Source organism: Aricia agestis, chromosome 14, assembly GCF_905147365.1.
Source record: "Aricia agestis chromosome 14, ilAriAges1.1, whole genome shotgun sequence".
Taxonomy (NCBI): domain Eukaryota; kingdom Metazoa; phylum Arthropoda; class Insecta; order Lepidoptera; family Lycaenidae; genus Aricia; species Aricia agestis.
This window is the reverse complement of record NC_056419.1, coordinates 15,236,859-15,251,801: the sequence shown is the minus strand read 5'-3', so window position 1 is coordinate 15,251,801 and position 14,943 is coordinate 15,236,859. Positions and strand designations below refer to the sequence as shown.

Genomic DNA, 14,943 nt, shown 5'->3' with positions numbered 1-14,943 from the left:
TGTGATAATTTATTTTTGTTAACGGATTATTGTTTATTAATATGTCTACTTAGTACCCAAACTTTTTTATTCCTTAATATTAATATTTAATAACTTAAAATATTTTTTTAGTTCACGTAGCAGAACGTGAAACCCGAACCACGCGTTTTTACCGTTACTTTCGCCGCTCAATTAAAGCTTTAAGGATTATTGATAAGGTTCCAGGATCTAGGATATTTTTAGGAAATTTGCTGCTCTTTAAGGATCTATTTTCAAATTTCAATTATCTCAAATAGTTTTCGGAATATTAAAAAAAAAACCCTTCTTTTTATGTTTACTAAATTGTTTATAACGTTTGCATTTTTTTTTTCAGCCCCTTTTGGAATTTTGATAGAATTTTCTAGATGATATTCCAAATCGAATGAGGCCAAAATTATAAATTTCGGTGCATGAGATCAGGTTTTGACGAAAATGGTACTTGTTAACCAGAGTATATATGGCTGGCCTCGGCACAGCGCGCGGCGTATTCGACGGCTTCCCGCCCCCTCCCCTCCGATTTCGAGACTGAAGCCTTATGGGGACTATCACTCACCAGTTGGCGCCACTGTCGACTAAGGTGCGAGGTGGGGTTGTCAAAGGCGACTTATTTATAACCTAGAATCGCATTTACCAATTTAATAAAAAAATGTCTCGTTTATTTTATGCTTAACTAGCGACGCGCCCCGGCTTCGCACGGGTATAAAATATATATTATAGCCTATGTCACTCACTGAAGAAATGATTAAAATCGATTCAGTAGTTTTTAATTATATTCATTACTACCCGTGGCCCGCATTGATCGATACCGCCGCAAAAGCTACGTCCCACAATTTTTAAATCTGTAATATCTTCGAAAATATTAATTTAAATCATATGCTGTAAAGGGCCATATAGATCTATATTAAGTCAATAATGTATTGAAAGTATTTAATTGAATAAGGATTATTGCCGTATTGGTTAAAATCGCTTCGAAAATTAGCCTTTAATGTGATGTATCACATTAAAAACCCCAGAATTAACAGTATTTCTCCACTATTTAATTAATGTTATTATACTTAAAGAAAACCGCATCAAAATCCGTTGCGTAGTTTTAAAAATTAAAGAGAACAAAGGGGCACGAGGGAAAAAAAGCGACTTTGTTTTATAAATTATAATATGTGGTGATAACTATTTTAATGACTTAATATTTTTATATGCTTACCGTAAAATTCTCTAAGTAGTGTTATGCCGTGTCGTTGATGTTTCTGCAAACTCGTCGTTTGACCGGCCGGGCTAGCAACTAGCCAATATCTCGGAGCGAGGTATCCGCGAGGATGGAACTGCCGAGTTACTGATTAGTTGCCGACCAGAACGGTGCTCGTCTTCATGGTGTCATCTTCTTTGATAGGATGAGTTTAGGTTAGATCAGTCATCAGTAGTCTTAGGGCTCCCGCGCATAAACACCATACGACGCCGCCTAGTGGAAACCTACGTCACGACGTCGTATATTTCCACAACGATCACGATGCAATCTTGCGCCGTAATCAAAAAAACTTGTTGTGGTCTATTTATAAGGCATTATACTTCTTTATAAAATGACTCCCGTTATTCATGGTCGAAAGAAATGGGTGGATCCAGTATCTTCTGAGTATCTATCTTATCTTTCTGTCTCTCTCAAGACACATTACGATGTCGTGGCGTAATCGATTTCTACTTGGCGACGTCGCATCGTGTTTACGTGTGGGAGTCCAATGGGAGTCCGTGCAAGCGACGAACATCTTTGTTTTGCCAACTGTAATGTCACTTTACCGTGATCCAAAAATCATTTTAAACTTCAATAATTTTTAGACGTAAGCAAAGATCTGTAAACAATATAAACTACACTTCACCACACTTCACATATTATTATATGACAAATTAATTTAACACGAAACGAATTAAGTACTTCTTACGTTTGTAATCATTGAAAAGATTTTGAAAAATATATACGGGAAGTAAATAAAACTAATCATAAGGATTTCATTAATTGTATTTCAGTAAAAAATTTATATACCCTATGGTTTTCTAGCTCTCCGTTACGAGGGCGGGTAGTAGGGGCGCGGGGGCGGACGAGGGGGCATCGGCCCTCTCGTCGGCAGGGGGGAGTAGTAGTTCGGAGGGGGCACGTTGACGGGGGGGAAGCGCGCTGGCGCCGGCGGCGGCTCCGAGTAGTGCAGGGGGGGCGGCGGACCCACCAGCGGCAGGCGCGGGATGCCCGGCGGGGGGGCCGAGTACACGGGGGGGTAGGGGGGCACCGGCGTGAATGCGGGGTACGTGAACCGCATGTCAACTTTGGGCGGCTCCGGCTTGAGGTCCCCCCCGTTTTTGAGGGGGGCGGAGACCACGGGCTTAGCGGTAACGGCGATAGGTGACACGGAAGTGGGCGGTGTAACGGAGGGCTTCTTGTCGTTTTTTGGCTTCTGCGGGGTGAGGAGCGGCGCGGGGGTCGTGGGCGCCGGGGGGGAATCCCCCCCGGTCGCCTGCTTCTGCGGCGAGTACAGGTCCAGCACCTACAACAAAAATATGTTAATTACAAGGCTCAGTGTAAGAAACTTAATTACAGCTAAGTATTTATGTTTCGGCACAAATATCATGCTTAGCAATAACTTAAAATTAAAGGCTTTAATAAGGTCTTAGGTCATTGTAATTAATGTAACTTAGATTAAAATAAAAACACTTTCAGCTTTAACAGTAATAAATTATGTAAAACGTCCTGTATACAACAATTGTTTTGTGATGATAACTCATTATTATTAATAGCAGTTATTGATTAAAATGCTGCATAGTGATAAATGATAATATTATAAAATATAAACTTTGGGTGCAGTCGCTAGATGGCGTTTTCATGACTCCATAATCTTAGATAATATAACGCTTTTGAGAATTTAAAGTTAACAAACAATTTTCCAAATAGAAAACTACTACTATAGACTACTAATGTTGAGTACATTGTAACAAATTGTGCAATCAACAATTAGAATCTACAAAATTTGTTTTGTTTCAATCGCCCAGTGCGTTAACTTAATGTTTTATTATTTTATTTTCATAATTTCACAAAATTATTTGGAGCTACAATTTCGTAATGTTCAAAAAGTTTTAACTTTAATAAGTAATAACATTTTACATGTTATAAATAACTTTCCTTTTCTTTAATATTAAATTTCAAGAGTACAATATTTTATCATTTCAAAAAACAAATGGAGCAAATCATAATCAAAAAATTTAAAACCACATCGCTTCAGCATATCGCTCACCTGATGGCAAATATCCTCAAGGAGGTCCATGGTGATATCCTCAACGAACATGTCCCACCAGGCCGTGTGCTTCGGTGTCCGGCCGTTCCAGTCCATCACCTCGAACTTGCTGAGCTTCCCCGCGAGGAACATCAGGGCCACAGCTATCACCTCCGGCTCCCATTGTAAGCACAACGTTGTACACAGGCTAAAATATCGAATGTTTCTTCGTATTATCGTGTTTACAAGCGGCGTTAGGTTAGGGCAGCCTTTCCCGAAGCGAGCGATAACGCCCCATTGTGGGCGCTGCAGGTCTAAAGGGGGGTGGTGTGAGACCCAGAAAAAAAATGGGAGTGTTGTGTAGAGGCTTGGGGGGTGATTTGTAAATTTAATTTCATCTGGATGTATTTTAAATTGAAACAATGGGGGGCGCTAGAACATTTATTCTTAAAGTGGGCAGTAGACAAAATAAGTTTGGGAACCTCTGGGTTAGGGGGTGGGGCGACGCTAGATGACCGCCCAGGGCGCCGGATAAAAAGGGGCATCGAAGGTAAACAAAAAAACAGGCGCCCCTTTATTTGACACTACCGGCACCCTCAGCGCCGAAGAAATTTCGCCCAGGGCGCTGGTAATCCTAAACCGGCACTGTTTATAGGCGGGAGCTAAATAGCCCATTGATTGTGCTTAAAATTACTTTTCAATTTAATTAGAATATCTGGTGGATTATACTGTTTTATCGTCACCGCAAATTATAAAATTAACACAACCTAAACGCGCGCGACATCTACAAAATAGGCTAGCAAGTATTCATTTTTGAAACACAATAAAAAAATGTTACCGTTTGGAATCAAATAAAACTCCTTTCCTATTCAATCTTCAAATACTTAATTGCCGATACCACGCGATTTTAATTTATACATTGCTCTCACAGACCCAAAAATTCCATACCACACAAAGAACCAAAAGTGGTCTGGAGCGAGTAGTACTACTAGCGAGTCCTATCGGCGGCGACGCCAAAGGACGACTATGAGATCCCCAAAGGGCGCCGGGTTATATGTGTTGCCCCTGCCCTGGCGTCCTGGATTAAGGTCGCCGCCCTGATTGGCCGAGGGCGGCCATGTTTGTTGGAATCAATACCGTCTCCCCCTCACTCCACTAAGGCTGCGTTTCCACTGAAGCGGAGTGGAGCGGAGCGGAGCTTAGCGGTGCCCGAATTGACCAATCGTGCTATTCCAGCGGAATGACAGCGATGATTTCGAGCATGGTGATTGGTCAATTCGGCACCGCTAGCTTCGGAAACGCAGCCTAACAGGTGTCAAGAGCAACAGGTAAACAAATTATGTAACATACACAATGGTTAATTGCTAATCATTTATATATATAATCTGTACGTAGTCTTTCTCCTACACTAATTATCATTGTACTCCTAGCAATAAAGCCGCCTTTGCGTTCTTGTATATTTGCTGAATGTATTTATGTTTGTACAATATCTTGAACGCAATAAAGTATATTCTATTCAATTCTATAAGCATCCTAAATGAGACCCATAACTTAATAATACTAGTGTATCTAAATAAATACAGCGAGTACCTACCAAAGAATGTAGGTGGGAATATTTTTTTTAATCTATTTTTATAGAGGTTTTTAACACTTAGTGTTAATGTCAGACTAGGTGAACACATGAATAAAATGTGTAGGTTGTTATGATATAAAAAAATAGAGACTTGGTGGTATTAAGATATTAACAAACTTATAAGCAACAAGTTAAATAAAAGACTTGTCTAGCCCAAGCTAAACAATAGTAAACCCCCAATATCTTGCCCAAATACCTTGCAAAGAAATTCACTAAGCTTTATGTAGATGGCACTTTTGACAAGGTTCAAAATGCCTATGACTGGATATTAAGAGGAGTCCAAACCCATAGAAACATTGTCCCCTGTTTCCTCCCTGGATAATGCTAGTAGACTTATAATTTTTTTCTTAAATATCTACGGCCCCTAATACAATGTCCCTATGTTTTCTTTTTTTTTCATAATTTAATTATTAAATAAGATATGAACGTTCAAAAACCCAAAAAAATGGCCAGATTTTCAGCTGTGTTCAAACATCCAGAAAACAGATTTGGCTAGATTATACAAAAAAAATAAAACATAGGAACACAGCTCAAGCCTTTATTTAATCTTTAATAAAAAAAGTACTTAAATTGGTTAAGTTTTGGAGAAGGAATCAGGGGACAATGAATCGTTGATTTTCTGCAGTTGTCTCTATCGCTTTCTGCGGCATAGGCTTGAGGTAAGGGAGACTATAGATATTACACATACTTTTTTTCATTTCTCTAGCCCCAGTAGCCTTAGCACGGCCACCAGTAGAAATACGAAAGTATGGACAAACTGTGGACATAAACTAAAGGTGCCGTTCCGATCTTTACCGCGGCCAATCGCGACCGACAAAAATTCCATTAAAATGCCACTTTATGACAGACTATAGTATATTATGTCATAGAGTAGGATATTATTTGAATTTTTAGGACTATAGTCTGTCATAAAGTGGCATATTAATTGAATTTTTGGGAACGAAAAAAGATCGGAACGCTACCTTAAGTTTATCTCCACAGTTTGTCCATACTTTCGCATTTCTACTGGTGGCCGTGCTAAGGCTACAGGTGTATTCTCTTAAATATTAATGTTACTCTCAATCAAATTGTTTACTACTTGATGAGGCCCGCACTCAGACGCAAGTCGCAACTCTCTCCCGTCAAAATTAGTATATTTCGCAGGAACCATACATTTTTTCCATATAAAAAGACATATTCTATATCCTTTCCCGGGACACAAAGTATCTCCATACCAAATTCCAGATAAATTGGTTTAGTGGTTTGGGTTTGAACAGATAACAGACAGACAGACAGACACGCTTTCACATTTATAATAAAAGTATGGATTATACTTATACATATTTGCATTTTTATTTGTATGCTACGAAATCATTTTAATTAAGAAAACAATTTATGTGATCTCCTAAACTCAAACAACATGTTGTGGATGAAACTAAACATTAGTTCACAAATTGAACAATATGTCTACATTGTGAATTAAAAAATATATTATTATTATTATAGTTATTATCATAACTATCTATAATCTTTACACGTAATATTAAATACCCTGAATATACAGTAATATAATTTTAATAAAATGTTTAAAAAACTTTAGTCTATTATAGGGCTGGAGATACTGACACAAAATTTTTGGTCATTTGTACCAGTATGGTACAAATGACCAAAAATATGGTTTTACAGGGGTATAATTACGTCACTGACGTCTATAATACACTGGCCAGGCTATGCCGTACAAAATGACAGCTATTTCTTATGCCGATTTATATTTTATATTCAAATATTACATTTCTAAAATATGTTTGGCGAAAAGAAAAAAAATTACACCTTTGCAGTGGTATGGCAGCCATTGGGCGCTGTCGGAAAGGTATGGCAAGGTGATTTTCGTGAATGGCTACTCGACGATGATTAGCTATGAAAAAGTTAGCCTGGTACAAATGGTTCAATTTTTTTATTAAAATTAACGTATTCGCGTCGGTATGGCGGGCTGTAAGCCGCACCCGACAAGTATGGCATTACGCTTTCGCCTACTTATTTTTTTTCGACTATCTGAAAATACAAGCATTTTTGTGGAACAAATCGTTCGACACTCGTTATTTATCAGACACGTTCGATTAACGCCCACGCGTTTAGGCTGCCAGTGCGAGCGCTATGACCATCATTTTCCTTTTTGCCTTTATTTAATTATACCCCTGTAAAACCGCCATACGCCATCCATTGGGAGAGCCATGCTTCGGCACGAATGGGCCGGCTCGACCGGATAAATACCACGTTCTCATAGAAAACCGGCGTGAAACAGCGCTTGCGCTGTGTTTCGCCGAGTGAGTGAGTTTACCGGAGGCCCAATCCCCTTACCCCTACCCTGTTCCCTTCCCTACCCTCAACTATTCCCTTCCCTTCCCTACCCTCCCCTATTACCCTATTCCCTCTTATAAGGCCGGCAACGCACTTGCAGCTCTTCTGATGCTGCGAGTGTCCATGGGCGACGGAAGTTGCTTTCCAGTTGACCCGTTTGCTTGTTTGCCCCCTTATTTCATAAAAAAAAAAAACTGGTACAAATGACCAAGAATTTTGTGTCAGTACCTCCAGGCCTATTAGAAATTTAGAATACTAGGCATTACTTTTTTTCTCATGATTAACTAATATATATTTTTGTCACAAAAGGAAATAGAAACTCTACACAATAACTATTTCTCATGATATTTTTTAGCATAGAATAATTATTAAAGATGTGAAGTTTGAGTAAGTAAGTAAAATAACATACCTTAGATTACAGTTATAAAGCACTACAAATAGAAATTACAGACATTTAAAAATGGTCTTACTATCCCCATAAATGATATACTTAAGGACGCTATCACAAAAATATTATTACAAAAATTAGCAGGTCAGTACGAATATCAACGTTAAGGACATTAAAATAACTTTCAATATTAGTGCGCCTTGTACAGTGGCGGTTACGATGCTCACCTCGTTCTTGATAGGGCGAAAATGTATGAAGAAATTTGAGTGTTTCTCATTTTTCTTATAAATGGAAATATTATTTGTTTTTATATAAAATATTAAACTATTCGTATAGGGGACTAATTAAGCAGCAATTTTTTGTATATTTATTTTCCTTAGTTCAGTGTATTTAGCTATAATGATACCTAATCGAACCCCAGTTTTTTAAATTTTTTGCGATTATTGTGATGGTTAAAACGTTTTATGTAAAAATTTTGTATGCGGCTATAAAATTTTTATAGTGTAGACGTGGAGATGAATATATTTCATTTGAAACCAAAATATCCTTGCAGTGTGACTTCAAATTCTTTAAAATGGTACCTGAAAATCTTTGATATTTGTGGAAAAATGTGATAGCGTCCTTAATGCATAATGGTGCAAAGTGTATAAGAGAAATGTTTATTTCAAAAATGCTTTGAGGATTTAACACTGTTTAAGTGAGAAATGAGTAAGTAAATGAGCCTGTTACCTGTCGTTGACGAAAGTCCACGCCATTTGTACCATCTTCTGTAACTTGGCTTTGTCACCCTTCAGGCACTTGGCATACTTCAGCAGGTACCCATATGGGTGCTCCACCTGCAGATCAAACTTTATCGTCTGCAGCAGGATTCTTTCCAGCGTCATCACTTCTTCTTTGGGATCCTCGCCGAACGAACCAAACTTCTGTTCGGTCAACAGAGATTTGGCGACTTTTATTATATCTTTACACTTTTTTGGTGTCTCCTCGACTTTTCCCGCCAAAAAAAGGCAGCAGCACGCTGTGATATACCTTGGGAATGTTCTGAACGAGTGGAACATGTAAAAACGATGAAAATAAACAACTCCAGTGGCGACTGTGTTATAACCTAAGTCCATCTTCGAACCAGTGTCGATGATAAATCTCGCGCCCTCCTTTCTGTATCGGTTCTCTGTTTCGTTTGCGATTCCATCGCGGAATGACGGCGTATTCTGTAGATCCTTCTTGTCATAATACCAATAAGGCATAATTAAAACTTATGAAAATAAAAATATTGCTAGTCCGTTTTTGATAACACGGCCATTGATTTACAACTAATGTGTCACTGTCAAGATGTCATTTGTCAAGCGACTCGTAACTTCTTCGTCGCCTTCGAATTGTGGATGTGAAACAAAAATATTTTGCCTATTCTTAAAGCGTGGCGCGGGCCGGGCGTGCTTTCACAAATCACATAATAAATGAAATGTTAACGAAATATTCTAATGAAAACCCTATTTGCAATATAATATTATGATTTGTTTTAAACGACTAATGTTAATTAATGGTCCTCTAAAGGGGCCCGTAGTTTAGTGCCTCGAGCAAGCCTCGAGTGTCAAATCTCAATCGATCAGATCGTATAATGCGCACGCTAAACGGTAATTCTGCATTACATGCATTACGTGCTGTAATGCACGAATTATCGTGTATTGCAGTGAATGATGCGAATTACATGCAAACTACGTGCTGTACAACGTGCTGTACATTGAATGAAAACTTCTTTAATTTTTCAGCACGACATGAGTGACGTGCTGTAATTCACGCATGATCGTTTATTGTAGTGAATGACGCGAATGACATGCAAACTACGTGCTGTACATTGATTTACAAGTGATTTAATTTTTCGTCATGCAATAATGCAGCGGATCGCGCGATCGGCATGTCATCGGCATGCCCATGGGACAACTCAGTTCCAGGGTGGTGCTCCCGAACACTTAAAAAAAATATGCGTTTCTTTGAACAGGGCATACAAACTGTTAATGTGCGCAAAATTAATAAATCAAATAATATATTTTGCCATAATATAATATTTTATTGCTAATAAATAACTTTTGGACGAATATAGGCTGATATGATGATGATGATGATGATGAAATAACTTTTTCAATTTAATTTATACAAAAAACGTCGGTAAGTATTTACAAGAACGTATCGTGATCTCCGTAGTCCAGTGGTTTAGCGTGGTCGTGGGTTTGATTCTCGCGTTGGAAACAATATTTTATTTCCAAGATTGGTTAGGACAATGCAGGCTGATCACCTAATTGTCTGACAAGTAATGCGTCCATGCGTCGGATGGTCATGTAAAAAGTCGGCCCTGCGCCTGATCTTTCGCCAGTCGTGTCGTTCTTTCGGCCCACTGGGCTAGGAGAGTAAAAGGAATAAAGAGTATACCTACTCTTGTGTACTGTGCACACATTTGAGCACTATAAAATTACTCCTGTGGGATGGTCTCAATGAAACCGGCCACCGTCACCGAAACCGGTGTGGGAAACCGGAAATATTTGTACAATAATTTATTCAAGGTGCAATGAATAAGATTATCATCATAAAAAAACTTGAGAGGTGTCAAGGGACACCCGGATGGAACGAAGGTCCAGTTTACATGTTATACTAGTTACTTTAAAAACTATAGCAAAAATGCTAAATAGTTGTAAGCCGTGCGGTAGTGCTTGTTTCTCTCCCCCTCTCTGGCATTGAACAGTGCGGTGAAGCGACGTCTATTTTTGAGTGTAGGGGAACTGCATGCAAAACGGACCATGCAGGCAAAACGGAACGGTCAAATTACTTGAAACCTACTAGGGCCATCTATTTGCTAGGTAACGCTACTAATTACTCGGGCCCTTCCCGTTCTCGGTCATTGCCGGCGAAACTGTCATACGGAACAACGGATTTTTATTGCGGTTAAATATTTTTTTCACATTTTGATGTAAAAAACACAATTTTTGACCAGTCCGCACTTTTGTTGTAATTAATATTTTCTATTTAATGATATGACACAGTGTTCTGCATGATTTTAACTTTAATATAGTATTTAAAGAATGAAAGGGGTAAAACGGTTAACTTCAAAATGTGACATTTATTCATGAAAACCTAAAAACAAAAAAGACGGGTGCAGTGCATGATTTGTCTCCTCTAGGCACATTGTAGTTTAGTTGTACACAACATTTATTTGTAAAAGGTATTCCCCAAATGACATATGCATTGGGACCATTTTGCCCTTTACCGTGGTCCATTTTACCTTCACACTCAGGCAAAATGGCCTGTGTGATTAATAGGAATTGTAGAGTGATTAATAATAAAGATATTCTATAAAAAATGTAATACTAAAGCTATATTTGTTGATGTAAGACGAGTTTTGCCTTAAATATACAATTTTGCCTTCAGTTCCCCTATACAGGTATTTATTACTTACATAAGAAATAATACCTATCTAAGCCCGGGTGTCCTTTGACACCTCTCAAGTTTTTTTTTGTTTATTTTCCGTTATTATGGTGTGTGAAATATTTTAGTGAAATTAACATTTATTCGAGCTAATTTTTTTTTAAATTTTTGGCAGTTTAGAGTTTAGACTGAAATGTTTCATAAAGTGTTTAACCTATACTTGGTACTACTAATATATATTCTGTGCCTAAACATAAATTAAAAAAAAAATATACTTATCGGATATAATAGGTACTTATGTGTTTTTTTTCTTCTGTTCTGAATTTCGAAATTTAATAATAGAATAGAGAAGGAGATAATTTTCCGAGCTCCACGCGGTAACTTGTTTTCGCATTTCTTTTATTTAATTTTTAAGTTTATTAATTTACGTTTTAGTTTTATTGTTTAATATAGTATTTTGTTAAGTAACTTCTTTCAATACATATCTGTATCTATCTAATATCATAGCTAATATATAAAAATAAGTCGGGGTTTCCTTCCTGACGCTATAACTCCAGAACGCACGAACCGATTTCCACGATTTTGCATTCGTTGGAAAGGTCTCGGGCTCCGTGAGGTTTATAAAACAAAAAAAAATCAGAAAAACTTCAAGAGAAAAGCAGGAAAACTGGGTAAACAGGCAAAACATTTGCCGGGACAGCTAGTACTTATTATAAAACAGTCGCTTTTTTTCCCTCATGTCCCTTTGTTCCCTTTAATCTTTAAAACTACGCAACGAATTTTGATGATTTTCTCAGTGTTAGATAGCCCATTTATCGAGGAAGGCTATAGGCTATATTTTATCCCGCTAAGACTAATAGGAGCGAAGAAATAGATGAAAATGTGGAAAAATATTTGAAAGGGCTAACTTGAACGCGCTAATCTCGGGAACTACTGGTCCGATTTGAAAAATTCTTTCAGTGTTAGATAGTCCATTTATTGAGGAAGTCTATAGGCTATATTTTATCACGCTAAGACGATTAGAAGAATGCGGAAAAAACGGAGGAAATAATTTGAAAGGGCTTATCTCGCGAACTACTGCGGCAATTTTTATGTTATTTGGCACAGATAAGAAGTAGCCCACGTGAAGGATCATAGGCTATCGATTTTAATCAGTTTTTTAGTGGCTATATATTTTATACCTACCCGTGCGACGCCGGGGCGGGTCGCTAGTTTTAATTAACTTGTTAATAACACGAGTGTGTTTATTATGAGTTATGACAAAAGCCCCGCCACCCGTGTACAGACACCAGCACTAAATTTTAATTATTATTTTTATTAGTTTATAACATAAATTATAATAATTAGTTTTTAATAGTTTATAATATAAATTAAAAACTATTGAGAACAATTAAATTTTTGTATATTTTTTTAATGAAATAAGGGGGCAAACGAGCAAACGGGTCACCTGATGGAAAAAAACTTCCGTCGCCCATGGACACTCGCAGCATCAGAAGAGCTGCAGGTGCGTTGCTGGCCTTTTAAGAGCGAATAGGGTAATAGGGGAGCCGCAGGGCCGTCTCTAGCCCATGTGGCGCCCGTGTGCAAACATTACCCTAGCGCCCCCTAAGAAGCGCGCGCGCGGTCAAAATGAAATGGGTACAAAGTAAAAGTACAGTTTGTCCGGCCGTTTGAGGGCGAGGACTCTAAGCGGTGGCTTCCTTCGTTCCACCAGACGAACTATAACAGCACATCAAGTTAGTATAGGTACTGTCAAATTTCTCTTATATAAATAAATTTCTCTATTGTTATTTGTTTGTAGATTGAAGTTTTTTTCGGTTTTGACCATGATGTCTTGACTGACCCTAACAAGCTTAACCCCAAAACATAAATTTTATATCGCTTAAGTACTTCAATTTTACTTTAAATTTCATGTTATATACTTATTAAACATCACATCATCACAACATCGGTATTAATTCGATTTCATTATTCGATTTCATTGAAGAGCTCTAACTTCTCTACATCCGAAGAGCCAGCATGGCACAGTTTGTTTTCTAAATTAGAACACTGTGCTTTTCACATTTAAGGTTCATTTCACGTTGAAAAATAAAGATTATAATATTTATATTGCAAAAGCCGAGCCGCTAATGGCGCGCCTTGCTTTGCTGTAATTCTACAAATATAAGAAGAGCTTCGGATATTACACAAAAATTATGCTACAAATACCCATTCTGTTTAGGACTTGCAGATTCTGTGAAGAGGAGGATGAAACACCTATTCACCTTCTCCTCGACTGCCCTGCTCTACTACAGAGCAGGAATAGGCACCTTGGTCGCCACGAATACTCGTCCACAGAGGAAATTCGTGGCACCAACCCCAACCATATCGTTCAATTTTTGAGCAGTATAGGGTTGGGGATGATACTCTAGTGCGAAGGAGTCACAATACGAGTAGATCCTCATGGGTCGCAGTGACGTCAGGGCTACAGAGACCTGCCTTCTTTAAAAAAAAATTACCCAAAAATGTTTTCAAACTGGAGTTCTTTTTACGTTGGTCAATAAAGCGTGGGCCGTGGCGGCCGGCCAGCGCGGGCGCGCGCCAAGTGCGAGCGGCGCTCGGTGCCCCTAGGACCGCGGCGCCCGTGTGCACCGCACACGTTGCACCTATGGGAAAGACGCCCCTGAGGGGGGGGGGGGGGGGGGGGGGGGGTAGGGATGGGAAGGGAAGGGAATAGGGTAAGAGATTGGGCCTCCGGTAAACTCACTCACTCGGCGAAACACAGCGCAAGCGCTGTTTCATGCCGGTTTTCTGTGAGAACGTGGTATTTCTCCGGTCGAGCCGGCCCATTCGTGCCGAAGCATGGCTCTCGCACGTTTTTTTTTAGTTTAGTAAATAACATTATTATTATACTCTTGAATTATCCTCCTGAATTATCATGCTGCATGATGAAAAATGAGCGTTCATCATGCAGCATGTAATTCACGTAAATGAATGGTCATGCTGAATTACCGTGTACGGGGTACTTAACACATATTTTTGACCTGTTTTGACCTTTAATACTTAAAACAAATTTTCAAACAAACAATATCACCACTAAAATTAAAGTTGAAAATCGTCATCCCGATCATTCTTTATCTTATCAATGTGTATGTTAAAATGTTATTTTCAACTGAGATACTCTCGTACGATAAGCAATGTAAACACACATTAACTACGATACTTACATATATTTAAGTCTCAAAGAGATACAAAGGTTTCACTATTGATTTTAATATTGTAAGAAGCTGAAAAATACTGAAATTCAGATAACCGAGTGAATAATTGGACTATGGCTGTTTCTTTGATTTTCCAGATGCCAAAATGACTCTATCCGGGTTCTGGGACAGGGGGCCATTGGAGTTGGGTTGAGCCACCCCCGCGATTCCTGAAATATTCCCACTACCATGGCGCCAGCAGTCAATTATAATTTATAGTCATCGATCGCCCCGGCCGGCGGCCGGCCCCCGGTCCCCGGATAATAATCACCCCACCTTCCTCCAACACTATCCAAACACCATGTTGACGGACGTAGACCACGTAGCAGGGGCGTCTTTCCCTTAGGTGCAGGGTGTGCGTTGCACACGGGCGCCGAGCGCTGCTCGCAAATCGGCGCGCGCCCGCGTTAGCTGGCTGCCGCGCCGACCAACGTAAAAAATTCCAGTTTGCATACATTTTGTGTAACATCTGGAGCTCTTCTTATATTTGTCGCATTACAGCAAAGCAAGGCGCACCACGAGCGGCTCGGCTTTTGCAATATAAATTATATACCTAAGCTTTATTTTTCAACGTGAATTACTTAATGAACCTTAAAATACATAAATGAAGATTATATGTACTCTTGACGGCGCCCGCAAGGTCGCACCGAGCGCCGTGCAGCCTAC

At 38.9% G+C, this 14,943-nt stretch overlaps 1 protein-coding gene across 1 annotated transcript; it reads right to left on the bottom strand.

Moving 5' to 3' along the window:
* Positions 1-2,008: 2,008 nt before the first annotated feature.
* LOC121733765 (cyclin-K) lies at positions 2,009-8,950 on the bottom strand. The gene is made up of 3 exons (XM_042124115.1): positions 8,357-8,950; positions 3,291-3,477; positions 2,009-2,546 (listed from the first exon to the last, which is right to left on the bottom strand). The coding sequence occupies exons 1-3, from the start codon at positions 8,869-8,871 to the stop codon at positions 2,073-2,075; spliced, it is 1,176 nt and encodes a 391-aa protein (XP_041980049.1). The 5' UTR covers positions 8,872-8,950; the 3' UTR covers positions 2,009-2,072.
* Positions 8,951-14,943: the final 5,993 nt, after the last annotated feature.

Coding starts and splice junctions, on each gene's coding strand:
- LOC121733765 (XM_042124115.1), bottom strand. CDS start 8,871: ATGCCTTATTGGTATTATGACAAGAAGGATCTACAGAATACGCCGTCA. Junction 3,478..8,356: donor TGGACTTTCGTCAACGACAG/GTAACAGGCTCA, acceptor TCGATATTTTAG/CCTGTGTACAACGTTGTGCT. Junction 2,547..3,290: donor TTGAGGATATTTGCCATCAG/GTGAGCGATATG, acceptor TTTTTGTTGTAG/GTGCTGGACCTGTACTCGCC.